The sequence below is a fragment of the Anopheles funestus genome, chromosome X, assembly GCF_943734845.2.
Source record: "Anopheles funestus chromosome X, idAnoFuneDA-416_04, whole genome shotgun sequence".
NCBI lineage: Eukaryota > Metazoa > Arthropoda > Insecta > Diptera > Culicidae > Anopheles > Anopheles funestus.
In genome coordinates, this window is record NC_064597.1 from 7221678 (window position 1) to 7238695 (window position 17018).

The following is a 17018-nucleotide window of genomic DNA, read 5'->3' on the forward strand; positions in this document are numbered from 1 at the left end:
TGTACACACAAAAAAACACAACTAAACAAGTGCTTTTGTTTTGAATTTGTATTCTAAATAACGCGACTTTGAGGAGGAAGTTTTTATTTGCAGTTTTCTACATTCAGTTTTCAGGATAGCTGTTTTTGAACCTCCGGAGGAGTGGGGAGGAACAGAATCGTACACGCGCTGACTACTGCTGCTTAGTGTATTGGCGTCGGGCTGGGAAGGGATTGCTACCATCCGCACGGCGCAGTACTTCCGCGTACGAGAGATCCAGTTTCTGTAGTTTGTGCAGGTGCTGGGATGCAGTCGAGGGTCGGAATTCAACCACCTCATCACCGTGTGCATCATCCATTAGGTCGGCGTAACGGTTGCGAATGCCTGACGAATTCCGTTTCTTTTCACCGGAGCGTCGGGTTTTGGGTATCGCTGCCGGACACGCGCCGGTAGCGTCGGACAGGGTAGTACCTCCATTGTTCGTACCCGTTGCAGACTGGCCCGTTTTATTTATGGCCCGATTGTAGACGGTCAGTGAGTTGCCGTTCCATTCGCCCGGTGCTACGCTGGAACTGTCCCGTTCCGGGTTCCAGGGTCGGAAGGAGGGTCGATTCTTGCGTGCACTTCCTGTACGTGGCGGTGTCTGTGGATTGATTTCCATCGTCTGTTTAGTATCTCGCCGGTGACTTCGGCGGCGTGACTTGCGCTTGTGTACACCGACCGTTACGGAGATGTAGTCTAGCTGGGCCGGTAGTACGTGCCCATCGGCCGAACCTGGTAAGGTCTGAAGCTGCTGCCGCTGGGTCGGATCATCGGTGTGATGACTTTCGAGTGGTTTCGGTTCCTCCTCGCCGTACCGACAGGCGGCTTTCGCCTGCCGTGCGATACGCCGACGTTCTGACTTAGTGATACACTCGGACATTGCAAAGGACTGCTCACTGACGGCGGAAGATGAGATGAAGCTGACCGTTTCATCGTCATCCTCCTCGTCCTCCTCCTCTATGCTGAAACCGGCGGGCGGTTCCTCGTTCGCCGGTGTTACCGGCGGTACCGGATTGGTTGTACCTCTGCCCACGACAACACCACCGATCGGTTTCGTATCATCCAACAGTGGCAGCTGATCACCCTCGTCCCGATTTTCGGCCGCCTTACGCAGCACGCTAAATATCTCACGGAACAGTTCGCGATGCGCTGGACTGAAGCGGAACCGTGAATCGATTGCACTCTCATCCTCGTAAATACTGAACCGCCAGTCCTTGCCGTCTGCGATTGTGCAGAGAAAGTTGCGCGGACTCTCATCCGTTTGGGTCGCCTTGTTGCTAACCTCGTCCGAATATCCCGAGCTGGCTGTTTCCGTTTCCGAACATTCGGTTGCGGCGACCGCTGCCGCCCTGATACTCTGCTCTCCCGCATGCCTTTCCTGGGGACCGCACGCAACGATGGCGGGATTGAACTGGATCATGTAGCGTGGTGCCGGTACACCATCAACGGAATCCACCAGCAGTTGCTGCGGCTGACAGCTGTCAACCGGCGTATTGTTACCAGAGCCGACCGTTGCCGCACCGGCTGATGCCGTCGTCGCCGATGCCTTCCGCACTATTGGCTGACGATGCACCTCGAGCAGGGCTTCATACTTTTCCACTAGCTCACGGTATGGATTGGTCGGACCGGCACATTCGCTAGCGGAAAGATCCAAACTATCCGGTTTCGTCGGAAGTATCTGTAATACAGAGTAGGAGTGAAATGTTTCATATCAGTAAGAGTCGTCACTCGGTTATATTTCTCCTATCTTTCGGAATAGTTTATTCCAATATTTCAAACACATTTTCCTTTTTTTCTCCTTCACTTGCGGTCTCTCTCTCTCACTCTCTTTTTCTCTCTTTAAGACTCTGTGCATGCTTTTGTTATACAATAAATTAAAATAAAAGATTCTAAAAAATGCAAAGTTTTGTGTATATTACAATCTTTCGTCGAAACACTTCTCTCGATATTGTTTATTCTTACAAAATTAATAAACACCATATATTCTCTTATTAGTAATTTCTAAAACAAAAAAATAGCAAATAGTTAGCCAACAAATACATACATATCAAAAAAACACATATACAAAGTTAAACATACTTAGCTAGCAGGATCGACAGGAACTAAAAAATTGTATTAAAGAATGACGATGATACAGTGAAGCAATCCACCTAATCAGCTAAAAAAAAAATTACACAATACATCCAACTAGTAATTGTTAATATTTCGGTTTTTTCAATTTACAGTTGACACATCATGAGGATTGCTTTTGTGTAAGTTACGTAGGATATTAATCTGTTAAATACGAATCAGTTTATGTAAGCACCCTGTCAGCGTTGGTTTTGTTTTGTAATCCCTCCCCAGGTTAAATTAAATTACTATTTCCTTTCTATAAACTTCTTAAGTTTTGCTTTGTACATAGAAAATAAAACGCCACCCGGTAGCGCTAAATTATTCGTGCGTGTTACTGTGTGAAAAAAAGTGTCGCTTTATAACAATTTCACTTCTTGTAAATGGAAAAGAAAATGCACGCAGCAAGCAGCACATCGCAGTGAGTGAATTAAATAAGAAATGGCCTTTTGGGTTTTTTTTGTTTCGTTTTGTTTTCAAGGGGAACGGATCCGATCCGTCGAAAAATTATGTCCGCTACTGCTGGAATTTGTATTGTTTTGATGACTTATTCAATGTTCCGTTTTTTGCCGGCAAAAAACATTCTACAGACAGTTGAGCTGCTCGTACGCTGGCAGGCTTATCAGCTGATGTATGAGCAGCGCGGGCCGGTACAAATAATTTAGCATCCGCTTGAGGATGGTGAACTTGCGCACAACGAGCAACCAGAGTTCGATCAAAAGTCTAACGATATTAACCGGCAGCTCATGCAGATATTTAGACGAATGTGCGCATATTGAGCAAGTTTTGGCCTAAAAAAAAAGAGAGAGAGAAAAAACGAAGAAGAAGAAACGAAAAGAAAGAAAGAAATAAAAGAAAGATATAAGATGACACAACGAAACAAAAACAAACAAAACAAGCGAACAAAATAGTAAACAACAACAAAAAAAAACGGTTGTCAAAATTGATTGAATATACTAAGAAAAAGGAAATGTGTGTGTTTTTTTCTCTTCTTTTTTGACGTTTCTCGTCTCGGTACATTCAAGCGGGTGTCATGTTTGCTTGATGCCTGGTTAGGTTTGTCAATTATAGTTGGCCGTCATTCAAAAGTTCTTCAAATATTCGAGAACTTCAGTTGTCTCTGCTTTGAGTTATGCAAACAAAATCTGCGATGTTTCATGCATATCGAAGTAAGTTGGTAGTGCAAAAGCTTCGTTAGGTTTGGTGCTAGTAGTAAGTTTGGATGAATATTATTTTACATATAATTACAAACGTAAAGGTTATAGCTTACTACAAACAACGTTAGTTAGCGAGATAGTATACTACGATAAACATTAAACAAATTCTACTAAATACAATATTACAAGAAAACAGTAAGAGTGTGTGTGTTTGAGAGAGAGAAAGAGAGAGAGGACAGAAAGAAAAAGGAAAAGTCTCTGTAAAGTGTTGTTAACGTTTTTCTTCCGATCTCATGTAATAGCTAATGCAACGTCAGATGTACAATGTATGACAGTTAGATATATAGGAATAGTACATGTTTACAGAACAATTCTAGAGTCACTTTTAAAAACTGAAAAGTATAGAGAAAAAAAATGGTAAACTAGACTTGAACACAGTCAAGCGTAAGTAAAACTGTTTCAAGATCGAAATGCTCCCCAAATCGTACGGTACCTCCATCGTGACAGACGACCGGAACACCTTCGGTGTATCCACGTTGTGTATGAGATCCATCAAGCTGGCGTCGTCGTCCTCGGTGCCAGTAATGATGGAGTCCGTGTCCGGCTGCTCGCCAAGATCTCGCAAACATCTGGTACACACCTGTCCTTGCCTGTTCGAAACGGAGGAAGGTGATTGAGATATACCGCTTTGGAGCTAGGACTATCCTCCCTTCTTACCGGAACTCTGCCAGCATTGACAGCTCATCGTGCACGGACTGTATTTCGTACGAGCGTGCATTCAGCAACTTCGACTGGAGTGCCGTATTTTCCTGGGCAATCACCGCCAGCTGTTCCTCCAGTTCGCCCACCTTGCCCTGTTCGGACAGGAGACTCTTTTGCGTACGTTGCAGTTCCTCCATAATGCGCAGTACCTCCTCATTATCCTCGCTTAGTATGTGCTCCTCCGTACCTGTACCACCGTCCCGGTCGTCTTGATTATCATCACCCTCCAGAGACGGCAGTACGGTCACACTGTTCTTCGCCGGTGTCGTGGACGTTGGTTTGGCCTGTTGACACTGGAGAAGAAAAAAAAAACCGGAGTTGTTGAAGAATCGCCCTAGCGTATGAGATGGGTACTGTTTCGTGTATGCACTTACTGATTCTTCTGTTTGTCGACTGGTGCTATCGTCCTCTTGTGGCGTAACAGCAGGTATGGCGTCTTTCGATGCATGGCTGGTTTGGCTATTGAGTTTTACAATTGGCAGTCCCGCTAACTGTTGCTGCTGCTGTTGCTGCTGATTGAGCAACCGTTCCGTTTGCTTGGTCCGTCGATCCGCTTCCGCTTGCCGTCTAGCGTCCTCAAGTGATCTCGTTAGCTCCTCTACTTTGGTTTCTAAGCTCTCTATATTGCTACACAGCCTACAAAACAAAACACAAGTCGTCAAAAAGATTGAACGCCATCCACATCTTCAGCTTCAGCCGTTGTGACACTCACTGTTTTACATGTTTCTTCTCCGCCTGGTATTCGAGCGCTAGCTTGTATTTGTCCCTTTCCAGATCTTGAATGCTCACTTCTAGCTGCTCGTAGATCTTCATCCTCGAGTCGTTCACCTCCCGTAGGGCAGCATTCTGTTTTGTTAAATACTGGAAAAAAGCACAAACCAATCAAAATGAAGAAACACATCATCATTCAGTAGAAGAATTCATTCCTCACCTCTATTTCCTGTACATGATCATCAATAATATTCTGATGGTGCTTTAGCGTTGCCTCGAGCTCTTTGTTACGCTCCAGTAATGTTTTCCCAAGTTCCGCTGCCAGTTGCAAATCTGTCAAAAAGCGTTGAAATAACAAAAGGGTTTCAGTAGAAGCTTTATCGTAGGTTCTTTTCATACTTTAAAACCCATTCTAACCACGCAGTTGTCTGTAAAGCAAATGAAGCAGCTCAACAAAAAGCCGTGCATAGTGTTTGTGGGTGCTTAATCTTGAAGTAAATTCAATTCAGGACTTCAAACGTCGCGTTAATAGTGAGCCTAAGAAAGGGATGTTGTACATTTCTGAAGAATTAATTTATTCTGGACAAAATACTCAAAAGTAAGCCTTTCTCAAGCTACAAACTGTCTCGAAGGTGCAATGTGCAGTGGAGATGGTGCAATGCTATCTATACGCAGTAACTGGACACACACACTAACACACCCCTTTAAAGACCGTGACAAAGTACGCAATATGTATCGATTGTGTAGGTACGCGAATGTGTTTTTTTTTATCGAAATTGAGAAGTATGGATTATTTTCCCACCCCGCTACTAATCGAGATGTGTTCAACATTAGAAACATGGTGTAAATGAGAATATGCATGCAGATGACAAAATAAAAAACCAAAAAAAAAAATAACAAAAATATAATTGCCAAGGTGAGTAACGCAACGAGCACCTAGTGGGTTTTTTTTTTGGTATGTGAGAGCCAGGATGCTAAATGCTAAATGTATGCTAAAGAGTACATGCAGCGCACACACGGCGATTGGAGGAAGCCGAAGTTGGGATAGCAAACTTACCGTCCAGCATGTACTGTGAGCTTTCGTCGACGAGATGCTCATCGAACACGTCGCTCGTTAGGCCGCTCATAATGTTGCCTTTAATTTCTCCCTATTTTTTATTTTGCCTCCTATATATGGGGAAAAAGAAGTAACCAAGGGATAGATAGAGCAACACCAGATACAGGATGTGTGCGTGCGTTTATGTGTATGTGTGTGTGAAGGAAATGTGTGAAAGCCAACAAGAAAAAGGGCGAGCAGGTTCGCGTTTTTGTGTCCTGTTGCCCATGTCGGATCTTGAAGATTCGCTGCAACTTTTACACTGTACAGGGAGTAGGTTCTCTAATTGAAGAATATATTGGGTTTTGGCATGGGAATGCAAGAAGAGAGTACATAATACATCTGTGCCGGATTTAAATGGATACAAAACCAGTCCAATAGTTTGAGATTTGAGTTTCCAAGATGTAAAAATATCCTCACAAAGTATAGACTAGCAATTGGATCTCTCAACTGGTGTTGAAAAGGAGATTCCTCAATTTTTCACTGTTTCACCGGCAATATTTAGACGTTTAGTAGTTCCAAAGAGTGAGTAAGAAAAGTGCACACACACTCACACGTAGAACTGGGAGCAAAATTTGTTCACCGTTCACCTTTGAGCAGGACTTGAGCGAGATCTTTTCCCCCGGTTCGTCCCAAAAACTGGGTGCATCCGTAGTAATCGGGTTTTGCTTGCTGTGTGTTGATGGACGTGTTTCTGCCGTTTGTGTTTCTTTGGCAATCGGAGCTAACTATGGAAGCCCCATCAGCAATCACTAAAAACCCCGCACGAACAGCACGACGATTCACACGTAAAGAAGAAAAAAAACAGTACTTCACAAAGCGGTAGTAGTAGTCGCCTACCCGACAGAGGCGTAACAGTCTCGCCCGTATTGACCGCGTACGGACGGCAAACTGAACGCGGCAGACAACAACGGTGCGACGGTCTCAGCAAACGTATGTTGGTAGAAGACGGCTAAGTATGCCGTCTGTGTGCGTGTCGCGTGTGCCACGCATGCCCAATTGAAGCCTACCAGAAACCAAACAAAAAAATATATATGTAGCCCTTTAACATTTTTACCCTCACCAGTTTACAAACCCCTGCACACGAATACGTGAACGAATGTATTCAGGGGGAAGGAAGGAAAAAAAAATGAAACAGTACGGAGGACAGCTGACAAGGAATCAAGGGATACAGCCTTTATAAGTTATGCGCACGCTCCTCCTTGTTCGACGGTATTGCAATAGTTCTTGCCGTCCTGTTGTTGTTTTTTTTACTTCCTAGGTCTGTCGCCTGGGGAAGTATTTTACCCATACTTATCGGTCTGCAAAGTTTCTTCAGCTGTATCTTCAGCTTCAACGTATCAGGAGAGCAAAGCTAACCCTTTAAGCGGTCGAACATGATTATTATTATTATTAACAGTAAAATCTCGCATCTCAGACGAGATATTGACATTTCCAAAATGTTAGTATCCATGAAAATGTCACACGAATGTCATTATCTGACATTAGTGTTTATAGCAAAACTATGAAGACCTGATACTGCTATAACTTTCTAGTAAATTGACATCAACATTTTTATGGTTTTATGGTAAATTGAAAACAACGTTTTATGGTATCTTAATTTACCGTTTTGACAATCAATTGGGACTGACTTTTATTACTTATTAAGTAGCTTTAAAATATGACGCTTTGCCCATACACACTGAAAGGTTATTCTTCATTTACCCCGCTATAATGCGACAAACCATGCATCGATTGCATCGATTTCGTTATCATCTCGGCAGACGGATAAGTGACGCCTAAACGTCAACCATCCGCTATAACGCTCCCCGACTTGGCAACTGCATAAGTAGTAAGAAGAAAAACAATACTTATATTTCTCTCCCTTTATGCCTTTGCAACAGTGGCCATATCATCTTGGGCGTTATCGTTCGTCCCAATTTTTTTTACGCAAACCGCACAGAGTTTTAACGTGATGTACTTTTTTTTTGTTTCTCGTTCCTCGTTGCTTTGGTTCAATACTTCCGCTTGCCCTTTCGTTTTATCGTTCGCGAAGTTTAAAGCTGTAATCGTGTCGATGGAGTGCGTTTGAATAATACAGAAGCTAAAGCCCCCCCTTCCCGTCGCTTCATCCGTCGCGTCCTCCTTCCTGGGAGATAGCCAACCTTCATGAGCCAGTTAAGATCGGTATCTTATCGCTGGGTAAGCAAGCATATCGCATTTTGCACAATACCGTCGGCTGAATGTTTTGCAAATTGGTTCGGTGAGCAGCAGTGCATTGCGTCCGAACTATTGCTTTAAGTGGTTTTTCTCTCCCTCATGCGTATGTATCGTTTCTCATATAGTTTTTTTTTGTGTTATTATTTGACTGCTCGTCCAGTGTATCGTTGGGTGAATGGTTGAGATCGTGAAATGTATATACGACCGAAGCATTAGCACAGATTTGATTACTGGTATAATTACGCCGAAGTAGCAACTCAGCAGCAGCAGCAGCAGCAGCAATCGGCAGGTGATTAGATCGAAGGCGACCCGATAACTGGTAAAAAAAAATGTTCCTCACACGTTTTGTGTAAAGGGTTGCAAAAAAAAACAGGGGTTAACGATAATCGACGTCCAGAACGCGTGCACCAAGGTTTATGAAGGTCAGCAAAAGTGATAAAAAATCGTGTTTAGATGCGAATTATCTCCGAACCAGAAAATCCAAATTGAGGTTTGATGATGTCACACTTTAAGAAACCAATACCAGCCTGGTTTTCACAAAAAAGCTTACTGCGCATACAAATCGTCCCAAGCACCTACCAGCATCACCGATGATGCCATCTGTTTGACCAATGGTGATTTCAGATGTTTGCAATTGACACAAACCATTAGCCGTCAGAAAGATGCTGACCTCGCATACTGGAAGTTCAAATAATGTACCCTTCAGGTTGTATAAGACAGCATCTAGACCTACTAGATGTGACATTCTGCGAAGCAAACAAAAACCAAAAAAAAAACATTAAGGTAGTGTACGCTACCCTTGGTGTATGAAGGCTAGTTTCACGTGATCTTTGAATCCACAGTTCTTAGTCCATAGTCGAGATGTGCAGAGTGAGTAAGATAATGTGAGTGAGATAATGAGTTGAAACGTTGTAGTGAACGAGTTTCGTTCACTCACCACGAGTGAAAAGAAAAAATTCTAAAAATTTGAAAATTTCATAAATTTCACCTTTTTTGGAGAAATTTTGCAAAAGTTTAAAAATTGATTTATTCTAATGGGAATTTGTTGCAATAAGTTTCTTTTCACTTAAATAGTGCTTTAAATTAAAAAAAGAATAAAAAATCAAAAAAAAATTCCAAAAAAATTTTCCACTCGAAAATTTCATAAGGCTTACCCCTTACGATTTTTTTGGGAAATTTTGCAAAAAAAATTAAATTGTTTTATTTTAATGCCAATGGGTTGCAATGAGTTTCTTTTCACTCTAATAATGCTTGAAATAAAAAAAGAGTGAAAAATTAAAGAAAAAAATAAAAAAAAAAATGAAAATTTTCCTCATTTTTGCACCAAATTTTGCCTATAACTCGGTCGGTATCCAACGGATCGCCAATCTTCAACCTGTGGTCGATAGATGGCAACAATGGCTACATTTTCTTGATATACGGCCATGCCCTCAGATGTCTGTGCCAGAAGTTAATCGAGGAACCAAGTTCCTTACCGTGTTTGAGAAAATGTAAAATTTTTCTCATTTTTGCACCAACTTTTGCCTATAACTCGGTCGGTATCCAACGGATCGCCAATCTTTAACCTGTGGTCGATAGATGGCATCAATGGCTACATTTTCTTCTTGGACGGCCATGCCCTCAGATGTCTGTGCCAGAAGTTATTCGGGGAACCAAGTTCCTTACCTTGTTTGAGAAAATGTAAAATTTTTCTCATTTTTGCACCAACTTTTGCCTATAACTCGGTCGGTATCCAACGGATCGCCAATCTTTAACTTGTGGTCGATAGATGGCACCAATGGCTACATTTTCTTCTTGGATGGCCATGCCCTCAGATGTCTGTGCCAGAAGTTATTCGAGGAACCAAGTTCCTTACCCTGTTTGAGAAAATGTAAAATTTTTCTCATTTTTGCACCAACTTTTGCCTATAACTCGGTCGGTATCCAACGGATCGCCAATCTTTAACTTGTGGTCGATAGATGGCATCAATGGCTACATTTTCTTCTTGGACGGCCATACCGTCAGATGTCTGTGCCAGAAGTTATTCAGGGAACCAAGTTCCTTACCCTGTTTCTGAACAATTTAGCAATATTGAAAAATGTGATATATTTTAATGGGAATTTGTTGCAATAAGTTTCTTTTCACTCAAATAATGCTTTAAACTAAAAAAAGAATAAACAATCGAAAAAAAAATTTTAAAAAAATTTCAACTCGAAAATTTCATAAGGCTTACCCCTTACGTTTTTTTTGAGAAATTTTGCAAAAAAAATAAAATTGTTTTATTTTAATCCCAATTGGTTGCAATGAGTTTCTTTTCACTCAAATAATGCTTGAAATAAAAAAAAGAGTGAAAAATAATGAAAAAATCAAAAAATTCAAAAAAATGAAAATTTACTAAGGGTCATTTTTGCACCAAATTTTGCCTATAACTCGGTCGGTATCCAACGGATCGCCAATCTTTAACCTGTGGTCGATAGATGGCATCAATGGCTACATTTTCTTCTTGGACGGCCATGCCCTCAGATGTCTGTGCCAGAAGTTATTCGAGGAACCAAGTTCCTTACCCTGTTTGAGAAAATGTAAAATTTTTCTCATTTTTGCACCAACTTTTGCCTATAACTCAGTCGGTATCCAACGGATCGCCAAACTTTAACCTGTGGTCGATAGATGGCATCAATGGCTACATTTTCTTCTTGGACAGCCATGCCCTTAGATGTCTGTGCCAGAAGTTAATCGAGGAACCAAGTTCCTTACCGTGTTTGAGAAAATGTAAAATTTTCTTCATTTTTGCACCAACTTTTGCCTATAACTCGGTCGGTATCCAACGGATCGCCAAACTTTAACCTGTGGTCGATAGATGGCACCAATGGCTACATTTTCTTCTTGGACAGCCATGCACTTAGATGTCTGTGTCAGAAGTTATTCGAGGAACCAAGTTCCTTACCCTGTTTGAGAAAATGTAAAATTTTCCTCATTTTTGAGCAATGTAGCAAAAATTTTAAATGTGATATATTTTGATGGGAATTTGTTGCAATAAGTTTCTTTTCACTTAAATAGTGCTTTAAATTAAAAAAAGAATAAAAAATCAGAAAAAAATTTCAAAAAAATTTTCCACTCGAAAATTTCATAAGGCTTACCCCTTACGATTTTTTTGGGAAATTTTGCAAAAAAAATGAAATTGTTTTATTTTAATGCCAATGGGTTGCAATGAGTTTCTTTTCACTCTAATAATGCTTGAAATAAAAAAAAGAGTGAAAAATAATAAAAAAATCAAAAAATTCAAAAAAAAAATGAAATTTTTCCTCATTTTTGCACCAAATTTTGCCTATAACTCGGTCGGTATCTAACGGATCGCCAATCTTTAACCTTTGGTCGATAGATGGCACCAATGGCTACATTTTCTTCTTGGACAGCCATGCCCTCAGATGTCTGTGCTAGAAGATATTCGAGGAACCAAGTTCCATACCCTGTTTGAGAAAGTGTAAAATTTTCCTCATTTTTGCACCAACTTTTGGTTATAACTCGGTCGGTATCCAATGGATCGCCAATCTTTAACTTGTGGTCGATAGATGGCACCAATGGCTACATTTTCTTCTTGAACAGCCATGCCCTTAGATGTCTGTGCCAGAAGTTATTCGAGGAACCAAGTTCCTTACCCTGTTTGAGAAAATGAAAAAATTTCCTCATTTTTCAGCAATCTAGCAAAATTGAAAAATGTGATATATTTTAATGAGAATTCGTTGCAATAAGTTTCTTTTCATTTAAATAGTGCTTTAAATTAAAAAAAGAATAAAAAATCAGAAAATTTTTTTTTTTTAAATTTCAACTCGAAAATTTCATAAGGCTTACCCCTTACGATTTTTTTGGGAAATTTTGCAAAAAAAATTAAATTGTTTTATTTTAATGCCAATTGGTTGCAATAAGTTTCTTTTCACTCAAATAATGTTTTAAACAAAAAAAAATAATAAAAATTAAAAAAAAAATTAAAAATATCATTTAGCGGTCTCTCTCCCGCATGTGGCGGATTATTTTCTCTTTCATGCAGATTATTTCCCGTCCAATCGAATAGGTTACCTCTTTTATAGGATGCTCTCTTGGTGTCGAAGAAATATTTTTCAACAGTTTTACCCGTCGATCACGAGGACATGTACGAAAGGAAAACGACGAACCATATTGAACTTTTCATCGTGCTTATTCACACCATCGATCATGTGTTCCTTAGCTGGTACTTTTCACACAATCCAGATGTATTTTATTTGATTAAATTTGAGCCCTCTTTTAGTGTTACGTAATAGTTGAATGATCCCTTAGGATAAATTGTTTTTTATTAAACAAATTCACCCAATTCAATTTATGTAAATAAACCTCCCTACTACAGTTACGGTTACATCGGGAAATATGTACAAGAAAAAGGTATTAGAATTAAGCGATACAAAGGCAAAAACGTGCTCTTGGTTTTTGGCAGATCATGTAGATACGTACAGTGTTAAGCATTCGGCAAACTATCGTACATCGGCTAATAAGATGCATAAGAAGGTTTTGTATTATAAGAATAAATTTTACCCACAAGCTGTAAACGGTTACAGAGGCGTTTTGTGATAAAAGTGGTAAAGAAGGCCGGTATAATAAGATAGACAAACATTGGTTGAAGATATTGTTGCATTAAGCTGTGGGAGAGCGTCAGAATTCGCAAAACTTACCGGCCGTATTCCATTTGAGACAGTCCTTCTTGGTGAGCAATGACCATTCGAAGCTGAGGTCAGTGTTCGATGACATGATGGTGAAGGTGATGATGCTGCGAGTGGGCGAATGTCGGCACCAAGCTTGACATTTGCATTCGATTTCGTTTAGTTCGCGTTTCGTCGAGACTAGAGTATCCCGTGGTTGGATTCTTTCGCTTTCTTTCTTCACTGTCAGTCCAACACTTTGGGTGCTTCCTTTTTTTTCTTTTGCTTTTCCAAAGGTTTTATCGTACTACGAAGTTCACATCCACAATCGTTACACTGACGTTCCGCTGGGTCGTCTCCCTACACAGCATTGAACGGGCATTGAGGTGCGTGCGGTTCGGCTGGTTTGGATTCGATTTCCTCAAACTAGTTATCACGGGGGTCGTGCTTTTCGGTACTTTTCCCTAAGAAACAAACGGAACAGAAAAAGACAATTCAGTATGTGTGTTAGCTGTTTGTTGCTTGCATGACTATTTCATTCAGTAACGAAGATAGCCACAAAACAAAACAAAAAAAGGTTAAAATACGTGTACAAATGTTTGTGCACGAGACGAACGTCACGATATGTTGTTATTTTTGCATTTTTTTTACTTCTATCTATCTTTACCGAATATTTTTATTTAATCCGCTTTACCTCCGCTTTTGGGGCAAAAAGCTTTCGAAATCAAAATAAAAAAAACTAGCGAACTGTGAAAATCGTTTAATATCAAGCAAACGATTTTGCACACAACAGCAAAAATGTCTCACCCGTTTGACGGGTTGATACAATTGTGCAATCTTTTTTTTTTAGTTTTTAATTAATTTTCACTGCGCTACGTAGTCACCTGACACGATCGCTAAGGCAAAAAAAACACTTGCACCGATCGAAAAAGAAATGTTTCTTTAGTGAGCTGCAATTTGTAGTTTTATCTATTTAAACATAAAAAAAAGCAATAAATCACCACGTTTTGTAAATTGTCTAAACCGCTCACAATGTAAACCGATAAATCATTTTCTTTGCAATATATTTACTGCAACACCGCCTTGATTAATTCGAACGTAGTAAATGGTAAGCCTACCCCTGTAGTGAACCGAATGTACTAACGCGTGAGATTCAACTTGCCAGCTCACCGACGCTCACTCACTAGCGCCGCTCTCACAGCACCGAAGAGAACGGCGGTGGTCCGGAATTTGGGAAGGAGAACGATGGACGAAACGTGCGGTGAAACGTGGTGACGCCACACGCTTTCTTGCCTCAACTACACAACAAACGTTCGACAGTTGTGGCTCTGGCCTTGAGATGAAGTAATAGTGATTCGACACTTTCCGTTTTTTGGTGGGCTTTCCTCTCTCACTCTCTCACTCTCTCTCTCTCCGGCCGCACTGTAGTGAGAGGTTTTTATGTTTTTTCTTCTGCTTCTTTTTTTTGATAGATGGTAACGCATGGTAACGCTGGAGGAAAGATTTGTTTGATAGCATAAGAGAAGAACCATCTTTTTTTTTTCGTTTTTTCGCTGTTTTGCTAGAATCATCTACCCACGGACTTTCTTGACACACATGGCTTCCTACTACGATGTTAACATGTGAGATTTAAACACACATTTGAATGATGAGTTTTGCAGCTGTTTTGTATCGTACCGCTAAGGCAAGCTAAAGTTGAAGATAAACAAATGAAAAAAAAAACACAGACCAAACAACTAAACGACGTATTTCACCTTTAATGGTGAAGAAAGGCAACCCGTCGAACCAGCTTTACCAATTCTCCATCTTTCCAAAACGAAAAAGAGACATTGGAGATTGTCAAAAAAAAACTACACGCTTCACGCCAGCAAGGTTGGGTGTCTGTACGCCATTTTTGTCTTCTTCATGATTTTTTGCTTTTTTTTCTTTTTTTTTCACAGCGAAAGTGATAGTGGCCACAAGGGTTTCGTGGCACACCCCGTACGGGTGAGCGATGAGGTGAAACGAGCCCGCGATCATTCACTTTACCCCTCCCCACCCTCCCCCCGTCCCCTCCGGGGGAGTGAGAAATGTAGGTGTGTTTGACTCTCCAGTGTGAGAAGAAAACCGAACAAAACCCCGCTCCGCAAAAGCAGCCATATTCGAACGTTTCGACAGGCCCGGCGCTGCTGCTCCGGTTTTGTCTGCGTTTCCTCATCATCTTTCTGCTGACCAATTCTCTTTTCTGTTTTGTTGTTGTGTTTTTTTTTTGCTATTTTTAGCCTAATGTTGCTGTTTGCTACTATTTTGCTTTCGAAATGCATCCCGGGAGGCTTTCTCCCGCTGGCGGTTGGCTTTGGATCGCGTACACCGCACCCCTTCCTTCTCCTCCCAATGAACACATACAAACAAAAACACAACGAGCCACAGGCCGATGATCCCTGCACCTTGTCTTTACCCGTGTACGGTTGATACGTGCGGCGGAGAAGGGGTGTCGAAGGAAGAAAAATTCGGACGGTGATTGCAGCCTAATGCAGGCGTTTAAATCACCCACCCCTAATCAAACCAATCCTTTCGCCCGCCCACCCAGCTCTCTGCCCGCTCGCTCTCACACACATACACACGCTTTCGCTCTATTTCCCTATCGCCTCGACTGCAGCGTTTCAATTCACTTAAGCTGTTGCATTTCACGTCGGATTTGGTCCATCGCTGCATAGGAATGCAACCCTTAACCACCCCCTTCCCCCACCACACCCCTTTTCCCGCCCACCGTCCCCACCCCACCCGAGAGTGCTGGGTTTCAGCGTGGCAGTCGTGGCGGAATTATTGAGTGTTGAGCAAAGATGAAAGAAAAACGACTTACGAGGTAAAATCTTGCGCACCTTCTTAAACCCAGACCAGGTGCAGAAGGTGAGTCTGCACATTAAAATACGACACAAATATGTATATAAACACACACACACACACAGAGACAGGGCGCGAGCGCGCGCACAGCACGCCCATACACACACACACCACACACGCACACACAAATTGCGAAAAGGCACACGCGAGTTTAAGGCGAGTTCAATGGCGATTAAGGGCGAGAGATGACGACGGCACAAACTGATGTCCTTTATGACTGCTGCTGCTGCTGTTTCACTTGTTTTTTGCTTGATATGTTGAATTCGGATGCACAGCTGCAAAATGTGTCGTTGGCACACGGAAGGGTGTTGATTGGTAAGACTGCTTCTTTTCCCCTGTGATGATGATGCCAGCGCATGGCCAAAAACCGTTTTTCCCCCAAAACGCCCGGACTAGGAGACGCGCACTAAAAACTACTCCGACGAGACACCCGCACGAGACGCAGAGCTCGCTTCGGACAAAATGAAGCCTGCCCCTGTCGTTGACCGTCCGAAATGCGTCAGTGCAAGAAAACACCACTATGGAAACTCTCTCGCGCACGCACTCCCCACACGATCAGTACAGGGGTGTCAAACACATCTGTTAGCTGCCAACCGGCAACGATCTTGTAGGTAATAAAGATGCAATTTTTTAAAAAAAGAAAACAAATACACGTTTTTATTAAAGCTTTTTAAGGGAAAAGTTTATACTTAATTTTAGTAAATATTGTTTATTATACAAAAAGATGATATGAGGAGATGAGGTTACTTATTATTGCTTTAGAATGCTTCCAACATGCTTTCTCGCTTTGACAAGTTTGATTATTAATTAAACAGAGATTTAACTCTCCCTCTCTCTTCTTCTCTCTTTTTGGCTTTAACGACCTTACAAGTCACGGCGGCTATTCCTTGCTTACTAGACTTATTTTTCCCACGTAGCCGGATAGTCAGGTCTTGCTTCTGGGGGACGGTCCGGATGGAATTTGAACGCGGTCCTGCCATGTGAACCCGCGCCGTTTATCACATGCTTCACCAGGCCGTCCCCGTAGATTTGACTATTTTTTAAATAAAAAAATGGGTTTTTTGTCATACCTGATGTTGTCCTCTTTTTATTCAGCAGTACCATAGTGCAATATTTCAATGGGGAAAGAGTATATCAAGGAAAGAAAGAAAGAGAGCGTTACGTTCCATCGCTTCATCGTGAGAGCTTTCTGCTCGTTTTCTCCAATGCTTTTATGTTGTTATGCTAAGTGTTATGATCGTGAGAACGATCGTTTGCTAAACATTTAATGAAATAATTGATTGAAGTCGAAAATCTTAACCTTTTTTTAATTACTTCTGATACCTTGCTATACGACGGAAGATCTTTACATTATATAATAATAATAATAATAATAATAGCTTCAGAGGCTGACAATACGGCCGAAGCCGTAATAATTAATTATAAATAAATAAA

The 17018-nt window shown here is 41.3% G+C and overlaps 1 protein-coding gene across 5 annotated transcripts; it reads right to left on the reverse strand.

Annotated features, from left to right (window-relative positions):
• Positions 1 to 33: 33 nt before the first annotated feature.
• LOC125774023 (cerebellar degeneration-related protein 2) lies at positions 34 to 16077 on the reverse strand. Of its 5 annotated transcripts, XM_049444494.1 has the most exons (9): positions 15544 to 16077; positions 12735 to 13165; positions 5818 to 5927; positions 4981 to 5093; positions 4762 to 4910; positions 4424 to 4685; positions 4005 to 4342; positions 3781 to 3937; positions 34 to 1699 (listed from the first exon to the last, which is right to left on the reverse strand). In XM_049444494.1, the coding sequence occupies exons 3-9, from the start codon at positions 5885 to 5887 to the stop codon at positions 173 to 175; spliced, it is 2616 nt and encodes an 871-aa protein (XP_049300451.1). In that variant the 5' UTR covers positions 5888 to 5927; positions 12735 to 13165; positions 15544 to 16077; the 3' UTR covers positions 34 to 172. The 5 variants fall into 5 exon arrangements, with proteins under 5 accessions (XP_049300451.1, XP_049300440.1, XP_049300429.1 ...); XM_049444483.1 differs by lacking the exon at positions 5818 to 5927 and having other exon boundaries at positions 15563 to 16077; XM_049444472.1 differs by lacking the exon at positions 5818 to 5927.
• Positions 16078 to 17018: the final 941 nt, after the last annotated feature.

Excerpts from the sequence above, each read along its gene's own strand:
- LOC125774023 (XM_049444483.1), bottom strand. The coding sequence starts at position 12,810 with ATGTCATCGAACACTGACCTCAGCTTCGAATGGTCATTGCTCACCAAG. Across the intron at positions 5,094-12,734 it reads TCTCAAATGGAATACGGCCG|ATTTGCAACTGGCAGCGGAA; the intron begins GTAAGTTTTGCG and ends GCTTTTTGACAG. Across the intron at positions 4,343-4,423 it reads GTCGACAAACAGAAGAATCA|TGTCAACAGGCCAAACCAAC; the intron begins GTAAGTGCATAC and ends TTTCTTCTCCAG.